The following is a 17017-nucleotide window of genomic DNA, read 5'->3' on the forward strand; positions in this document are numbered from 1 at the left end:
AGGATTTTATGTGTTACTACATTTTTATTAAAAGCAAGGACAAATTAAATCTGGGCATTGCATGTAGAAACATATACGTTTGCAACTGTTAAGTTGTAGAATTTTGCAAATGATCTAACCAACTACGACCGTTACGGCACGGAAAAGTACTTGCATTCATTAAGCTAAAAAGTATATAATTAAAGTATATAATTGCAAGAGATAATAAGGGATACAATATTCATTAAGCTAAAAAGTATATAATTAAAGTATATAATTGCAAGAGATAATAAGTGATACAATAACGTGCGCCCACGCAAAAACTTTATAATGAAACACATCTCTGCTTCAAGAGACTACATGAAATTGAATTTCTGAAATCATTTTTTCCCCAATATTAATGATCATTTAACAACAAAATAGGCATCGATGCTTTAGATGAACAAATCACCCATTATGCACCTGAGACCGTATTAATCATGAAAACAGGTAAAACAACCAAAATTAGGTAAACATCCGTTCAAACATTAGAGGTAAAACAGAATTAAACAAGTTCAAACTTCCTCTTCCATCCACAATGATGATTATTACTGATGGAAGACTTGATCCTCATGTACACAATTGGATGAATAGTTCGAAACCAAGATTTTTAGATTACTCAATCATGAACACCCAAAATGGCATGAGAACACATCCATGCCTATCCTTCTATTGTTGTTGTCCATGGAATAAATACGGATCATTACGAACAAGAAATTTCCTCGTACGGCCTTTTTACATTCTTTTCCAGTTGTCAAAAGAAATTCATCGACGCCAGAAACGGTTGTGTTGCCTTTGTTCTTGTATCCGCCTGGTAGGGGGAAAAATGATTTCAGCTCACAATATCCAAAAAAACAACAAACGAAGGCAAAATTGAAAGATCATGGAATAACGAGAAAATAGCCAAGCAACAGAGGCTTTGTTAGGTGGACACATCATGCAAATAAAAACATCCAGCTATACATAAATCGAGAAGTCATTCCTCTTGGAATTCAGGAATTATAATCTACACTCGCACAAATTAACTTACACAAGACCTAACAAAGAATTAAATCAAACAACACCCTACATCGAATTGCCCCGGTAGGACCCAAAAAAGAACATTAAAATTAAACTATATGACAAGAAGAAGAAAAACCCAAATCCCAAAAAACCTAAGTCTATCGGTCGCAATGAGACCTAATTCTAGACCGAGAAGTTTGTCTAATATAGACAAGGGACGGACTAGAAATGCAGCAAAGCTGACCCACTTGAGAAGCAACATTAACAGAAAGTAGTTTTCTGGAGCAAAAAAACATCATTTCAACAAAACAGCAATAAATACAGAAGCAACTAACTTCTTACCTCTGATGCTCCTTTGACCGCTCGATAAACTCAGTGGCTATATCACGGCCTTTATAAGATTCAAGTACAGGTCTAATATCAGCAGGTCTATTGAGAGCTACATCTGCACAGAAGTTCAAGTTTACAAGCGTTACATCCAACTCACACTCTATGGAAGAAACTACAATAGGGTAGTTCCGAAAATGCTTACATTCAAGAAATGGAAGAAGGTCAATAAGTGCAGTGTCGTCATTTTCTAGTTTCCATGGCTTAACAGGCACACAGTTTTCCGGCTGCAGGCTACTTTCTGTTGCGTGTCCACTGACATATAGAATTCTCGAAGGATCTCTGTTCAGCTTGGATAGGTCCTGTTGCAGCATTTAGGGACAAAAAGAATATCATATAAGATATCTGGCAAGAAAAATAAATTGAAAGAATGAGATAATGGAACGTATGTTTTCAGAAACTTATTTTAAAATTTAAAGTCATCATATATGAAGTTTCTTTCCCCTGATAGCCTAAACAGCTCCAAAAGCATGCGATCATGAAAACATTGCAGAGTTTCTGTGGTGCTCTTTGTCTTTCCTTCTATACCCCCATCAATCGGAAAAGGAAAAAAAGCAAGAAAGAACAATTTTCCAGCCACCAACAATAAGTGTTACCAGGACACTATACAAAATTTACTGTGGTAAACACTTAAGACTGACACAACACTTCCTACGGATCAAACACTTCTCATAAATAAAAAAGGAAAAATAAGATATCATTGTTTCAAAAGAAGGAAAAGGGTTACAGAGAATAGCCAGACGGATCTATAAAAGAAGAAGAAAAGTACTGACAAACATTACATTATTCTTGCAGTCAGTCAAACCCGACAGCCTATTGTTCCTTTAAGTATGACATCAGTAATCCAGACACCTACATATCCATTTCCAATTTATTCCAGTTTAAAAGGTATACCGGATACTTTAAAGTCCAGCAACTTGATACCTGTGTTCTGTGTCCAGATTACACTATCATCCATAATCACTACTATGACAGACACAACTACCTTCTGGAAACAAACCACAAGTTTGTTGTCTGCTAGTCGAGATTAAAGCTTAGATATCAACATGGCCAACAAATATACTTTGTTTTAGGTAAATAGCAGGGACTTACATTTCAACATTAATATCCTGGCGTGTGTGTAATTTGACAGTTTTCTATAGCATGAAGCATAAGGAGACCAATACAATATTTTTTCGTTATATTCTAGACTTCAGTACAAAGATCTTGTACCATTGGATGGATACACATATCAGACACATATGACAAGGGCTAGGGGTATTTCAATATCTTCTTCTTAGTAATTTTTCATATCAACATACAGCCCATGTTCCTACAACTTTCCATTTGAAAGTTCCTTCTCACGCTTTCTACAAGTTTCCTTTTGAAAAAATTTCCAGAATACATCATTTTTTATTTATACAGAAGTTTAGCAAACTACCAAGGGATTACCCTCAGAATTTGTAAAAGGGTTTCTATATATCAATATTATCAGATAGAGAAACACCAATAGCTCATTGTCCTTTGTAAAGGTCCAGCCCCAGATAAGCATGAAATCGAAGCAAAAAATGTGAACTCTAATAGGAATTATGTCCAACACCAGACTCTCGGAGATGGTTCATGAATCACATTGCTCAAAGAACAGAATGATAAACATAGTTGATTCTAAAGTTTTTAACAAAATATTACAGAAGAAAGTTTATTATGGCTAATTTCTTGTAAGGAAGTCGGAGCTTATCAATGTATAAGGAGAAAAGATAAGAGCACTTCATGGAGTTCAAGAATGAAAATAATTCATTTAACTGACGGCAAAGATGGAAACCCATAATATCCACAATGTTTACATACCCGATAATGCTTGCCGTCGAGATATCTGGTTGCATTTCTTGCCAGCCTGTATCGAATACAACCTTTTTGATCAAGTCTCTCAAGGACAGGATCAACATACTGCCAGCAGAATAAAAATGATAAGTTAATTGTACATGGAAGATTGCTCGATGCTGAAAAGAAGGGGGAACAAAAGAAAAGGAACCATACTTACCATACTCAGCTGGTCTGAATACACAACTATCTCATAGAACTTAGCAAGATGTTCCAAGAAAGCATCAACACCAGGCCTTTTAAATGTTCTCCAGCCCCTGTCACGCTTCAATAAGACAAGCAAAAATCAGTATAAGCATTTAAACAGCTAGCAAAGGTGAAAAGCTGCAGAATAATATCATGATGTAAAAAAGAAAATTAACATTCACATCACAAACAGAATACCTTCCAGTCTGAGTATACTAATGTTTCATTGAGGTCAAGAACAAGAGTAAAAACATGTTGCTCTTGAGGATGCAAATCTGGAAGAAGCTTCTCTGATGATGGTTCAGTGAATCCCTAACAAAAATTCAAACTAAGTCAAAACTGATTGCATCTTGAGAGCATCAAACATAAGAATCTCAAAAGAAAAAAAATCCACACACCTGAACCTGCTCCTCAATTCCCCTCCTAATATCCATGTAAATCTCAAGAGTCTTGATAGGAACTGCGATCTCAGAAAAAGAACAGCAGTAACTGTTAAAGCATTTCCACACCAATTTCACAGACCCAAACGCACACCAAACAAACACCAGGCAAACGTGCATACTGTATATACCTCTCCAAAACACAGATATTTATAGGATTACTCTGCACAATATCATAATTACTGTTTTACATCCCAGATTGTAGTCAATCCTCACTTTACCTCCATGCCAACTGCAGTTAAATTTTTTTATAATGGATGGATAAAAGGCATTTTTATATGACTGCGACGGCGGTGGGCAGATGCAGGGGGGAGTATATGTGGCGCATGGGAAGCAGAAAAGGCGAGAAGGTTTGCAGAGAGGGAGTCTTTTCGCGTGCATCAGCCATCAAGAAAATAGAGAGGAAAACTGTTTTAAAATTAATTAAGCTAATTAAGGATATTTCAGTCATTTATGAAAAAAATAATATCGTTTCAACAAAATGTAAGGGAGCAATCAAATTTATCCTCTAGAAGTTAAGAGTGAGAGGAAGACTTGAGGGTGCCTATAATTTGGAGTCTTAAAGGGCAGCGATGATGAATTGATGATTTAGGGGATCATTTTCAAAATATATAAGATATTGGGGGTATATTTCTAAAAAGACCCATATACATCATATAATGTTGTCATTTAGTTAGCGTCATTAGAATGAAGAGAAGGATTTAACTTGTAGCCAGTACGAACACGACCACATGTAGCCAGCTCAGTTCGCTACGACTGTTATCATAACGAAACCAGTGATTGACTGGAAATGTATAAGGTTGCAAGTTCACATTGGTTAATCCAGGTTTATGGAAAACGGATATATGCTGTAGTTTATGTACATATATATGTATTAGAACCATATTTGCCTAGAATAATAGAAAAGCTTTCTGTTACTGTGTCACTCTCTTATCCACTGGGGCATGTTCAGACTGAATTTTTTTTTCAATTACTGCATGCCAAAAAAACAATTCTTGAAACATATAGTTTGATGTGGTTTCACCAAGCTGGTTTATCCACTTTTTGAGCATTTTCAGATCTCTAATTATCAGGATCAATAAAGTAGCCGGTTGTGGTGCTGATCAAATCCTCCAAGCACAATTGCAGCATCCCTGCCATCTGTCCCCCAAGCACCAAGCATATAGATACTCAAAAGACGGTTTTTATCATGACTATCAATCAGCCTAATTACATACTGCGAACTGAACCAAACGTCTTAATACTACAACACAGTTAAATTAATAAGCCATCATGGATTTTCAACTAGTTCGATACAGCATTGATTGAGAAATCTAATTCCTTGACTACCATGTTGTATGCTTTCCAGCACTGCACATGATAATGGTGGAATCATATATCACCATCCCTCAAACACACTTCAGAAACTGCATTATAGTCATATTTGGTTACATTTGAACAATCCAATTTACTATACACTAGAAGGAAGATTGGATATTAACTCCATTGAAGAGGTTGTAAATTAAAGCCAATGGATGAAATTATCCCTTAACATCATCAATTAGAGATTAGTTGTTAATTAGATAATGTATATAGATTAATCCATTAACCACGGACAAGCAACACAAATATTGCAATTATTCAATAACTCAGAAGATTAACTTTTGGCTTGTCAACTGCATGAAAGATGAAAGTCGTCTGTGATACAATTTACACATAGTTACCGCTATAGTATATTATTATAGTATATAATATATATATGAGAAAATGAATATGTTTGGTACCACGCACAAATTTTATGCTTAAGTAGTGAGGTGTCTTATTCCCATCTACTCATTCCAATTCTCAAATACTCCCCAACTCATGTGAATGTGGGCCCCGATTTTCAACGAGCGGAAGGGATATGTCACCTTCACTAAACAAGCACAAAAACTTGTGCTTGGTACAAGCATTCTCTCTCTCTCTCTCGTCTCTCTCTCTCTCTCTCTCTCTCTATATATTATATATATATATATATATATATATATATATATATCATATTTACCACACACATCACAGCTAGGTGGAATGCACGTGCATTGCACGTGGTCATATATTTAATTATTTACTTTAAGTTTATTTATTTACTATAACACGATTATAAAAAAATTTATAATTATCATAATATATTAATATTTTTATATTTCCATGTGTAAAATCTTGTTAGATTTAACATTTTATCTTCCAGAGAAATAGTGATGTTTAAAACCTTAAAATATTATTGATTTAAGATTAATTAGTAATTTGAATGTATAATTTCAAAATATTAATGATGTAAGGGACCAATATGGAAAAAAACTATTATTATTAATGAAGAAAATAAATTCTTGAATTCATCAAAGACAAATGTAGGTTCTATCCAATCATTAAGGATTTTGTTTAGTTATAAAAAATCACACCCACCTATTGTTTATCCGGCGACCGAGTATTGTATATATCCATGAACTTTTTTTTAGAATTTTCTAAGTTGGAATGTGCAAATTCAATCAAGAACGAAAACATACATTATGTGATCAATTCCAGATCAATTCCAAAATATGATATTGTACTCTTTTACATCTCAACAACTATTAATTTATCTGTCAAAACGATTACTCTCTAGTTTCTAAAAATTATAAAATATACTTTGAGAATGATTTATACATATTATGCACTCATAGTGATTGTATTTTAACAAAATAATTCATATCCATCCAATGTCAAACAATATCCAAAAAATTATGTTAAGGAATTAGAAGAATACAGTTTCCGCAACAATACTCATATCCGAGCTATGAGCTTCATAAACTTATAAGAAAGTGAGTAATATAAAATGATAACTTAATTTACTTTATCCAATAATTTATTATAAATCATGAAAGACAAGGGCAATCAGCAGGATCACATACCCATCCCAAATAAAGATTTAAGTTTCTCTTAGAGATTTTTATAGCAAAAGATTTTTAGAGTTGATGTATAGGATAAATTTAAGGATGAATAACCCAAATCAATTCATTGAGTGATGGTCTTGCTATAGACTCTACTCTTATAAAATTGATGTCACGTGTGCCTTAAGTTGTGGTTTTGGTTAAAGGTTGATTTTGAAAACTCCCCCTCAATTATGGAGCGCATGTCAACATCCCCCCCCCCAAAAAAAAAAAAAAACTACTTGAACCTGAGTAAATCTCCGTCAAGTTTTGAGTGTTTTGTAGGTGATCTATCTCAACGTAAAAATTTTGATTTAACCCTTGTGAACTTTCATCACTTAAACCAAACCTCTCAAAACTAAGAGCATTGAGTCTTATCTTTTATGTGACAAGTACTCGACTAGAAAAGATCAAAATATCCCTCAACCATAAAAAAATTACATTGGTTTTTGCCAGATAAAAGAAAAAGAGGTGATATAGAGGGAAAAAGAATTGTAAATTGGTTGTTGTCCTTTTATTACCGGTTGAGTGTTTCTTTTTTACTAAAATGGCTTTCTTCAAGAGGGTATTTTATCCAAATCACGTATTAAAGTAACTATGTTAAGGGGATTTATTGATAGAAGTGTAAAGGATTATAGGAGTTTTTATGAGACACGCCATAGTTGAGGGGTGTTTTCTAAAATAGTACCAAAATTGAGAGGGGTTATCTATAACACCCCCATAATAAGGGGATTTATTAAATTGAATCAGTTGAGTGGGTTTTTTGAGACAATCCTTATAGTTGAGACGTTTTTTTAAAAATTAACTCTTCTTTTAAATATGACTTATTTATAATGTCCCTTAAATTTTTAATAATTTAATATTAGTCCCTAAAATTATGAGCAATTTTAAAATTTTAAGGGAATAACATCGAATTATTGGATGCTTAAAATCAATGGAATAATATGTAAATAATTTTCACATATTTGCTCTTATAGGCATGGTATTAAACATCAGTTGATATATTGTTATATCGGCCGATATATCAGGTTAAGGACTTTATCTCGATAAAATTTTATATTGTTTTCTTTTATTTGGTGATTTTTTTGATATATCGACCGCTATAAAAATATGGTTGATATATCCCTTTGAAGATATCAAAATAATTGTGTTATTTTTAATTTGATTGTGGGCTCTGGTTTGAATCATGTTTGGGAAACAATATCGAAACCCCAAAACCCACAAAAGCCGCAATTCTTCTCTAAAATCTTTGCATTCTCGGCTCTCCAAAATCTTAAGCATATATATCTCGATGCAAATTGTTATGTTTAAAATTCATTAATATGTTAGATTACATATTACAATATTATGTTATGAATGAATATTATCTCATATGATGCCCAGTATTGTATACATATTCCTGATTTCTGCAATCTGATATCATAAATTTTATTTGTTCAATATTTATCTCATGTCCACTACCTTGTAGTAGTCATTCGAAAGCCTATTCTAAAGTTTTCTAAGCGAAGTATATAATTTTAGTAAATAATTCAAAACCTTGATACTTATTCAAAATATGATTCTTTTTTTAAGCATTGCATTTTGAACATACCTCCCTCTAAGGTTTAATACATTTGATTTGATTATTGTATGCTTAAAATTAGAAATCATATCTACTACTCTATACTTAAAAGTATATTATTCATGATACAGTAAATTATTGTAGCATTAATAGTAAATTTATTCTGCATACTTAAAGGATGACCTAAAGATTTATTGTTCATGCTATAGTAATTTACTGTATTATTTATTGTAGCATGAACAGTAAATATTTGGATCCTCCTTTAAGAATAGAGGAGTAAATAAGCTATGTATCTAGCCTCGCATTGTATGATGAATGTTATTTATCAATGAGATGATATACTATTGTTTGTAGATAACAAATGTTTCAATTTTTTATAGGCTTAACTGAACTTAAAATAACTTATAGTTTACCAAAATTATACTTATGTACCCCCACTTGTATCTTGTTACACTTAAATATCTTAATTTTTTCTAAAATTTTATGTTTGTGTATTCTGTCCTGTTACGTAAACATAAAAATGCTCTTTGTAATTTGCCTATATGAGTGTCATGGTATAATTTTAAAACAATTCTATGTTTCTACTCTTTCCATATATACTTTATTAATATGCAATTATCTATTAATATATTATTATAATTACTAATAATTAATATGATGTAGTTTTACAATAATGTTGAAAGTTTTAAGGACCAAATTATACAAACTTGAAGTGATATATAGTATAATTAATTAACCACGATAATTAGTTTAGTTTAGTTAGTAATAGAATGTAATATAAAAAATAGGGGTAATATAGTCCTTGGAAAGTTTTTCGTTACACAGAAGTCATAAATCAGGACCCTAAACCTTCGTTCCTTTCATTCTCCATTCTGTCGTGTCGGTTACGATTTCGCTCCAGCAACCATTCCATTGGTTACGATTTCGCTCCGGCAACGTCGTCCCGCTATCTTAATTCATCAATTGCCAAAGATGGTTATTATTATCCTCATCATCACCGCACCCCCCCTGCCATCATCTCCTCACTTCTTAGATTTTAGGCATCATGTAGGATCATGAAGGAAACTCATTGACGAATGTATGATTTGATCCTTTTCTAAATTTTGCTTATGATTTTTAAATTTCTTTCTCTGTGCGTTTTATTTCTTGATTATTAGATTTCAAATAACATCAGGTATGATATTTGCATAAGTGAATGTTCTTACATTTCCTAATTTAATTAGGCTAGGGGTTGGAGTTAATTAAGCTTCATCCGGTTTAATTAGGCTTAATTAGCATTGTGTTTGGAATTTGATCGTATATGTTCTTATTGTATATGTCGGGGTCTTTGATGGTACATATAGGAAGGCTATGGGTTTGCTTTTGTACTTATAGTTTACCAAAATTATACTTATGTACCCCCACTTGTATCTTGCTACATTTAAATATCTTAATGTTTTCTAAAATTTTATGTTTGTACCTTCTACCCTGTTACGTAAACATAAGAATGCTCTTTGTAATTTTTCTATATGAGTGACATGGTATAATTTTAGGACAATTCTATATTTTCAACTCTTTCTATATATACTTTATTAATATGCAATTATCTATTAATATATTATCATAATTACTAATAATTAATATGATGTAGAGTTTTACAATAATGTTGAAAGTTTTAGGGACCAAATTATACAAACTTGAAGTGACATATAGTATAATTAATTAACAATGATAATTAATCATTCCCTTTTTTTACGATCCGCTCCGTTGAACTTGATCTACACGTTCTTAAACCCAAACACACCAATTTTGGGGTGAACCCATCGTATTTTGACCCTTCATCCATTCACCGTAATTTTAACGATTTCGAATGAATAGAACTTTTTATACGGCTCAACGAAAGGTCAAAACACGACGGGTTCACCCCCAAAATTGGTGTGTTTGGGTTTAAGAACGTGTAGATCAAGTTCAACGGAGCGGATCGCAAAAAAAATTAGGGAATGATGTGATTTTAGGCCGCTTCCTTAGGTGGGAATCTATGGTGTCACCTTAGGAAAACATTACCATATATGTATAGCGCGCACACACACACACACACACATATATGTATAGCCGTTTTTAAGATGCAGCAAGAAGATTTAAATCATGTCGATGTGGATAAATTGATATAAAACCATTAATAAATGTAGACTCTTCATTAGAACATTAAGAAAAGTAGATCAAGTATACAATGAGGCATAATAGGTAAAATTGTGTATATCTGCTAGAAATATGAAAAGAACAATGGATGACAGTCTGATGTTGCATGGAATAAAACCAAAGGAACATGAGGATTGTGACTGATAACCGTTGTTTCCTTTACAGAAGTAGGAAGTAATTGTCAAAATCATTAGTGTCCATAAGAAAAGGTTGTGATGGCTGAGAACACAAAGTTAGATCATTATGTCATTGCATTGGAGCTATTGATGATTTTTATGTCACTTATTTATTAATATACAATTGTTTCGTAGAATGGTTATCCTGTCTCAGCCTCTGAGGTCATAATCAAAAGATCACTGCTAAATTTACACTCTGCAAGTTCATTTGGTTCTCTCAAAGACCAAGAGTCTGAGTAAGAATAAAATGCTGAAACTTAAGAGTTGCAAGATATGGCTCTATTTCATCAGAGAGTTTACAGTATGTATTGCTCCAGAACTCAAAGTAACACATTTGTGGTCTTTGGAGGCTTACAATCCAGTAGCATGTTCTTACATGCATAGTCAATTCTAAAACTTGGTCAATTTTAATGTAGAGCATTTTCCACTTTTAAATGCTCCATGTAATACCCTTATTTTGATGAGAGATAGACTTGGTTACGGTAGCACAAAAACAATATGCATGTGTGATGATGATGTAATGAGGCTAGGCACAAGAAGAGTATGTTTCACAGGATACATGAATAATTATGATGGGGCTAATTTCAATTTTAAAAAAATAAAAAGGACAACTTGCTTGTAAAATGTTAGGATTCTAGTATAAAGCCATTAGGTGCATTCATCAAATAATAAGTGTACCTTCAACACTCTATCAAGTCATTTCGAATTCTTGCCACTTTTAACATTTTGTTTGTTCAGTTTCCAAAATCAAGGGAATATGAGGCTGTATAATACTTGGTATCTTAGTAGATCTCAGGACTACAATTCTCTTCTCCATCTTTGGGGACAAAACATGCAATATTCTGATATAGTTGGTCCAGAATAATCAAACCATTAAAGCAGGCAATTATCAATAAACTAGTGTGAAGAGATAATACAAGCAGAATTTATTACGAATTTCAAATGGATAATTATGAATTAGAAGCTATTTAAAGGTTGAACAACTCAAAAGAGAATAATCAGAGCATCGTCCAGATTCTTCACCTTTCATAGCGGTAGCGTAAGCCATAGCCCGAAATTTCTGTATAATGATAAAAAAAAAAGACCATCCATCAATTATAAGACATGATTATAAGGGGGTAAAGAAAAGACAAACAGTTGGCAACGCGTGCTATCATTTCAAAGCTATCACAAACACAGGAAAGAATATAGTGATCAGTTTCAAGTTAACTTACAATAGCTAATCATATGATCAGATAAAAAAAGGTAGTAAGAAAAAAAAATTCTAGCCCTTTGGCGTACTTTATGTTTTGTGTTAATAAATGGTCATATTGCATTATGATATGCTTTGCTAAATTCTCTCATTACCACATGTTCTTTATATTCTCTCATTAGTCCTTTTCCTTATATTGCTTCATATTCTAACTTTTGCTTCTCAAACTCACATCACACAAAGCAGCAAGGTTTTTAATATCGGACATCGGGGAAATATCGGATGGCCAAAATTGATATCAGATTGCAGATATCAGGGAAATATCAAGGATATATGGTAAATATCGGAATGCCATAACAGATGTTTGCATATATACTATAATGCACTAAAATATAATCTCAACATACTCAATGACGTCTAAGCATACAAAATATAAATAATATATATTTAGGATCACTAATCAACCTTGTAAAATAAACAAAAGTACAAATCAGCATTGCAACATTTCATTTGATTTTTCAGGCCAAAATGTCATTTGATATAATGGGAAAACTGTGATATCTGGCCCAAAAAATACCAAACAAAGTATACTGTTTTGCGACAAGCCATATAAAAGGATACACCGACCAACCTATCGGTTGCCATATCGACCATATCGGGAATATATCACCCAAAATAACCAAAAAGCGGTAAACGATATTTAGAGACAATATCAGTTATGGCGCGCGCTGCAAAAGGGTTTATCGGGGATATATCGGGCCATGTCGGGAATATTCAAAACAATGCAAAGCAAGGAAATGACTATAGCTTGGAGACTCATGTCAGAAATCCATGTCCCAAATCAGTAAAATTAGGTTTTATGTATTTAACCAGAACTGAAGCATAAGACGAGTAATCATGCATATGCTTCAACAAGAACTGAGAAGAGAAAGCCATTGTAATTTAAGTAAATAAGTAGTTAGCAGACATGTTGCCTTTCCATTAGATATGATAGAGAAAAATTGAACTAAAGCATAGGCATCTGTTCAAATTTCTTAAAGCAGCAGAAATTTGGATGAATTCATCCACAAAACTGAGTTGCACATCATAGCTCATTACATCTATTTTTGATATTAGCAGTTGCTAAGAGAACCTTCGTCATAACTAATAGTAGGTGACAGGTGTTATATATACTAAGTGTGTCTTTTGGGGTCGATAACCAATTTTAGTATAAGTGTTGTTTCAATGCAGTATCATAAGCACTGCTACATTATCCAATTAGGAAATTAGTACACTCTCAGTTGTTATTCCAGGTTTCTAACTATGGCTTCTGGAATTACAGTAGAGAAAGCAGGGATCTACATATAGCTCCAAGCTTATGTTAGCGAGCTAAATGTATATTTGCTAATCCATTGGCAAAATTCTATGTGAAATGTAGGAGAACAATCCTCATGCCTATGCTTCATTATAACTGCAAGCTGCAATGATTTATGTTGGTTTCAGTAGACATGTTGCAGGAGGCCAAAATAGAACATAAAGGTATTGTTGCAGCCTGGCAGGTTTCTCAAAGAAACAGAGATTTAGTACCTAGCCCATTAAACTGAATGACACACAATCACTTGTTGTTTGCATCTTCAACATCAGTAATTATTATAAAAAAAAAGAATCTCAGTCCTACCTTAGCTGTTTTGTGTATTCATGTTCTCAAGGATAGTGCCCCATTTTCCTTCAACAACCGGGTAACTATGCATCACTTTATCTCCTGCGAGAACCCAAATTTCCGTAAAGATATAATTTGAGCAATTTTATGTGAGGCTACATGAGTTAAGTTGGTTTATAGCCGTAAATCTTGAAGCCTCGGTCATGATGTAATGGTATCCCCATAATTTCCTTAACCTCAATTTCCTGTAGGCTTTTATATTATGGCTTCTCAACAACATCAACCTATATTGCAAACATTTGGCACCTCTTATGTCTCATGAGTTCTTTTATCAAATCCATTTGATTTGAGTTTGATAAATACCTGCAGTACCTGTATTGGCTGAACATATGGCTAACCACGATAATTGATAATGACGATAACAAATTTACAATGATGACATGCTAGGATGACAACAGCTCTTAAGCCACCTCATTTTCATCCTCAAAACTAATTGGAAGCCCATGAACACCGTTCTTGCATTCTCAAATAACCACTAATACCTTAGACTTACTCCAGCAGAAAACCCCCAATATCTCTTAGGGCCAGTTTAGCATTGCTCTTTTTAGGCTGCTTCTGCTTATTTTTTTAAGCAGTCAATAAATGTGTTTGATAAACCTTAATATGCATGCTTATTGAAACTGCTTCTCCTTTTACGGGGCTATTTTCCCAATTATCCTTTTAAAGGCAGCTTCTTTAAGCACAATTTTCATATCATATATAATTTTGACAACATTACCGTATCTCTTCTAGAATTATATATAAATTTTGACAATATAACCTTATCTCTTCCAAAATTATACTTCTTACTACCAACAAACAGGTAGCTAAAGTTATGGCCATCTTGGTCAATTTCACTTATAATGCTCTTTAAGCACAGTTTCACCAAACGTGTCAACTGCTTTTGGAAGCAGCTTATATTACCAAATGGCTATTTTCAGCAGCTTATCATAAGCTCCATCAATTAGATAAGTCCCTAAACCTGTAAATGACTGCAAATCCCAATTCTCTACAACTTGCTACATACAATACTCATAAAAAAATGTCACATACTTGGAAAGCAGAAGCGTCGTCGCCAACGTCAAGTTTCGACTTCGCCTGCAACTCGCCGGCCTTCTGGCCCACCTCCTCCAGACTATACGCTGCCATCAAACCACCAAAATCTCAAATTTCAAGAAAATTCAAAATACAAGAAGGAAAAGCAAATCAAAATAAACCAAGAATACCGTAAGTTGCATAAGCGGCGGTGCCAATGGCGGCGGTGAGAGTTGTGAGAGCTCCGATCTTGAGGAATCTCCGTGATTTTGGGGGATCTCCGGGGGCTGTCGGCGGCGGCGGCAGCGGGGCCGCGGCGGATTTTGCGAGAGGAAGAAGACGACGATGACTGGATCTGATGATTTGGGACATAGCTGGCGACTGCTAGGGTTTGGATTTTTCTGATTCTGGAATGAGAGAGAAAGAGTGAGAGGACAGCGAGGGTTTTAGAGGGGGTTTAATTAGACTTGAACCGACAATTAGCATTCGGGTCCAACGGGTCCAGACCAAAGATCAAACATATTTGGGCTTACTTAAACTAGTTTGCGGTCCGTGCAAAGCGCAGTATTTTTTTTTTTGCTACAGCAATCCCGCTTTTTTAATATGGCATGATTTGAATTTTTAAAAGTGTTACAGTATCCCACTCTGCTACAGTCACCTTTTAAATGCTACAGTGTACCCGTGGCTACAGTAATATTTTTAATTAATTATTAGCTCAGTAATAATGCTACAGTAAACGCTACTGTAGTATGAACAGTGAATCTCTGATCCTCCTATTTGTATAAAGGAATAGATACCTCATGGTTTCCCCCTCCTCTGCATATACATATACATACTTGTTTTTGTTGCACCTATATACCGTAGAATTTTAAAAAATTGCACTTTAATATCCTCAGTTATGAAAACGTAAGAAAAAAAATCTGATGGGGGCACTCATATGCTGATTTTAGACCTTTTTAATTCTTAAAATTTATGTTAAAAGTATCTGAATTCTAGTTTAAAAATTCTGATGGGGGCACTCATATGTTGATTTTAGACTGTTTTAATTCTTAAAGTTTATGTTAAAAATATCTGAATTCTAGTTTACGTCTATCTTAATTGTATTTTAAAATAGGCATTTTCTAGCTTTAACAAAAAGTTCTTAAGAGTAAAAATATAGTAAAGCTAGCATCTGATTGTCGCATGAGAAGTTTCGGTAGAAAATTCTCATCTTTGCATAATTGAGTATATTAAAGTGCAAATTTTAAAAACTTGGGGTATGTACGTGCAACCAAAAAATAAGTGAGGGTATATAAGTGTAAACTAAGAAAACTATAAGGTATTTAAGTGCAATTAAGTTACTCTATATACCTCAAATCCTCATATTTCTATATAAGACCCCTATCTCTTCATATAATTTAAAACGGTTGTCTTACTTATAACCACTTATTGTTTTTAAGGCCTTATTAAAAACCACTTATAGATTTGGGGGTCATATCGAAAACGGCTTGATGAATGTGGAATTGGGGTTAAATTTAGAATTATGACAATTCAGGGGCCCAATATGATAAAAACTCAATATTTTTTTGGATATACTGCATGAAACACGAATGTGTGCTTTCATTTGCAACGAACATCGATCAACATATTTGCTAGCACTCCCCTCCCGATTCATGAGAAAGATGGGTGTTGCTTGCAATTTATTCTCTAAAATAAAATGCATGCATGCTGAGTGCTAGTGCATGAGTCGAAATTTGAAAGTATTGGGTGAGCACATAGTCGGTTGTGAAAACGGTGAAGGAATTTGAGAAACACGTGAAAAATAAGCAAGACAGACTCCACCACACCCTGGTGTGGTGTCTGCCACACCCAGGTGGCAGAATCTATCCCTGTTGACATGGGTGTGGTGTCTACCATACCCACTTGTGGCAGAATCTGCCCTGTTTTCAGGGGTGTGGTGTCTGCCAACCCTGGGTGTGACAAACTCGTTTTTTAGAATCCCAATTTGTTTGGGATTGTATTTTGTTGTAAATAGAGACAGGTTTTTAGGGTTTCTTTGGCTTTGATTGGGCTTTGATTAAGCATTGATTTGGGGATATTCGGAGCATAGAAAAGAGGTATTTTTTGAGCTATTAGTTAGGGTTTTACTTGGAGAGAATTAGAGATTTGTTGGTGAGATTTATTGGTTGTTTTGAGTGATTTGTAATCTTAGTTTGTACTCTTCTTCTCTATTAGTAAAAACTCATCCCTTCTTGTCCCGTGGACGTAGGCAACTTGTCGAACCACGTAAAAATTAGTTGTTTGTGTTTGTGTCGTTACCTTGGATTGTTTAGCCTTCTATCTCGACGTTTTGGTTTGGTTCCTCGAAGCACAATAATTTGACAGTTGTGCAAAACTAGTG

The 17017-nt window shown here is 33.9% G+C and overlaps 1 protein-coding gene across 1 annotated transcript; it reads right to left on the reverse strand.

Annotated features, from left to right (window-relative positions):
• LOC109820340 (mitochondrial import inner membrane translocase subunit TIM50) lies at positions 324-15072 on the reverse strand. The gene is made up of 10 exons (XM_020386469.1): positions 14829-15072; positions 14656-14744; positions 11756-11792; positions 3852-3913; positions 3652-3765; positions 3428-3532; positions 3235-3333; positions 1553-1709; positions 1363-1465; positions 324-829 (listed from the first exon to the last, which is right to left on the reverse strand). The coding sequence occupies exons 1-10, from the start codon at positions 15007-15009 to the stop codon at positions 784-786; spliced, it is 993 nt and encodes a 330-aa protein (XP_020242058.1). The 5' UTR covers positions 15010-15072; the 3' UTR covers positions 324-783.

This window comes from Asparagus officinalis, chromosome 8, assembly GCF_001876935.1.
Source record: "Asparagus officinalis chromosome 8, Aspof.V1, whole genome shotgun sequence".
NCBI lineage: Eukaryota > Viridiplantae > Streptophyta > Magnoliopsida > Asparagales > Asparagaceae > Asparagus > Asparagus officinalis.

Bases quoted from the DNA above. Each gene is read 5' to 3' on its own strand.
- LOC109820340 (XM_020386469.1), bottom strand. From the start codon at position 15,009: ATGTCCCAAATCATCAGATCCAGTCATCGTCGTCTTCTTCCTCTCGCA. The intron at 14,745-14,828 runs GTATTCTTGGTT...GTTTGATGGCAG, and splicing joins CGCCGCTTATGCAACTTACG to CGTATAGTCTGGAGGAGGTG. The intron at 11,793-14,655 runs GTATGTGACATT...ATCATTATACAG, and splicing joins ACGACGCTTCTGCTTTCCAA to AAATTTCGGGCTATGGCTTA.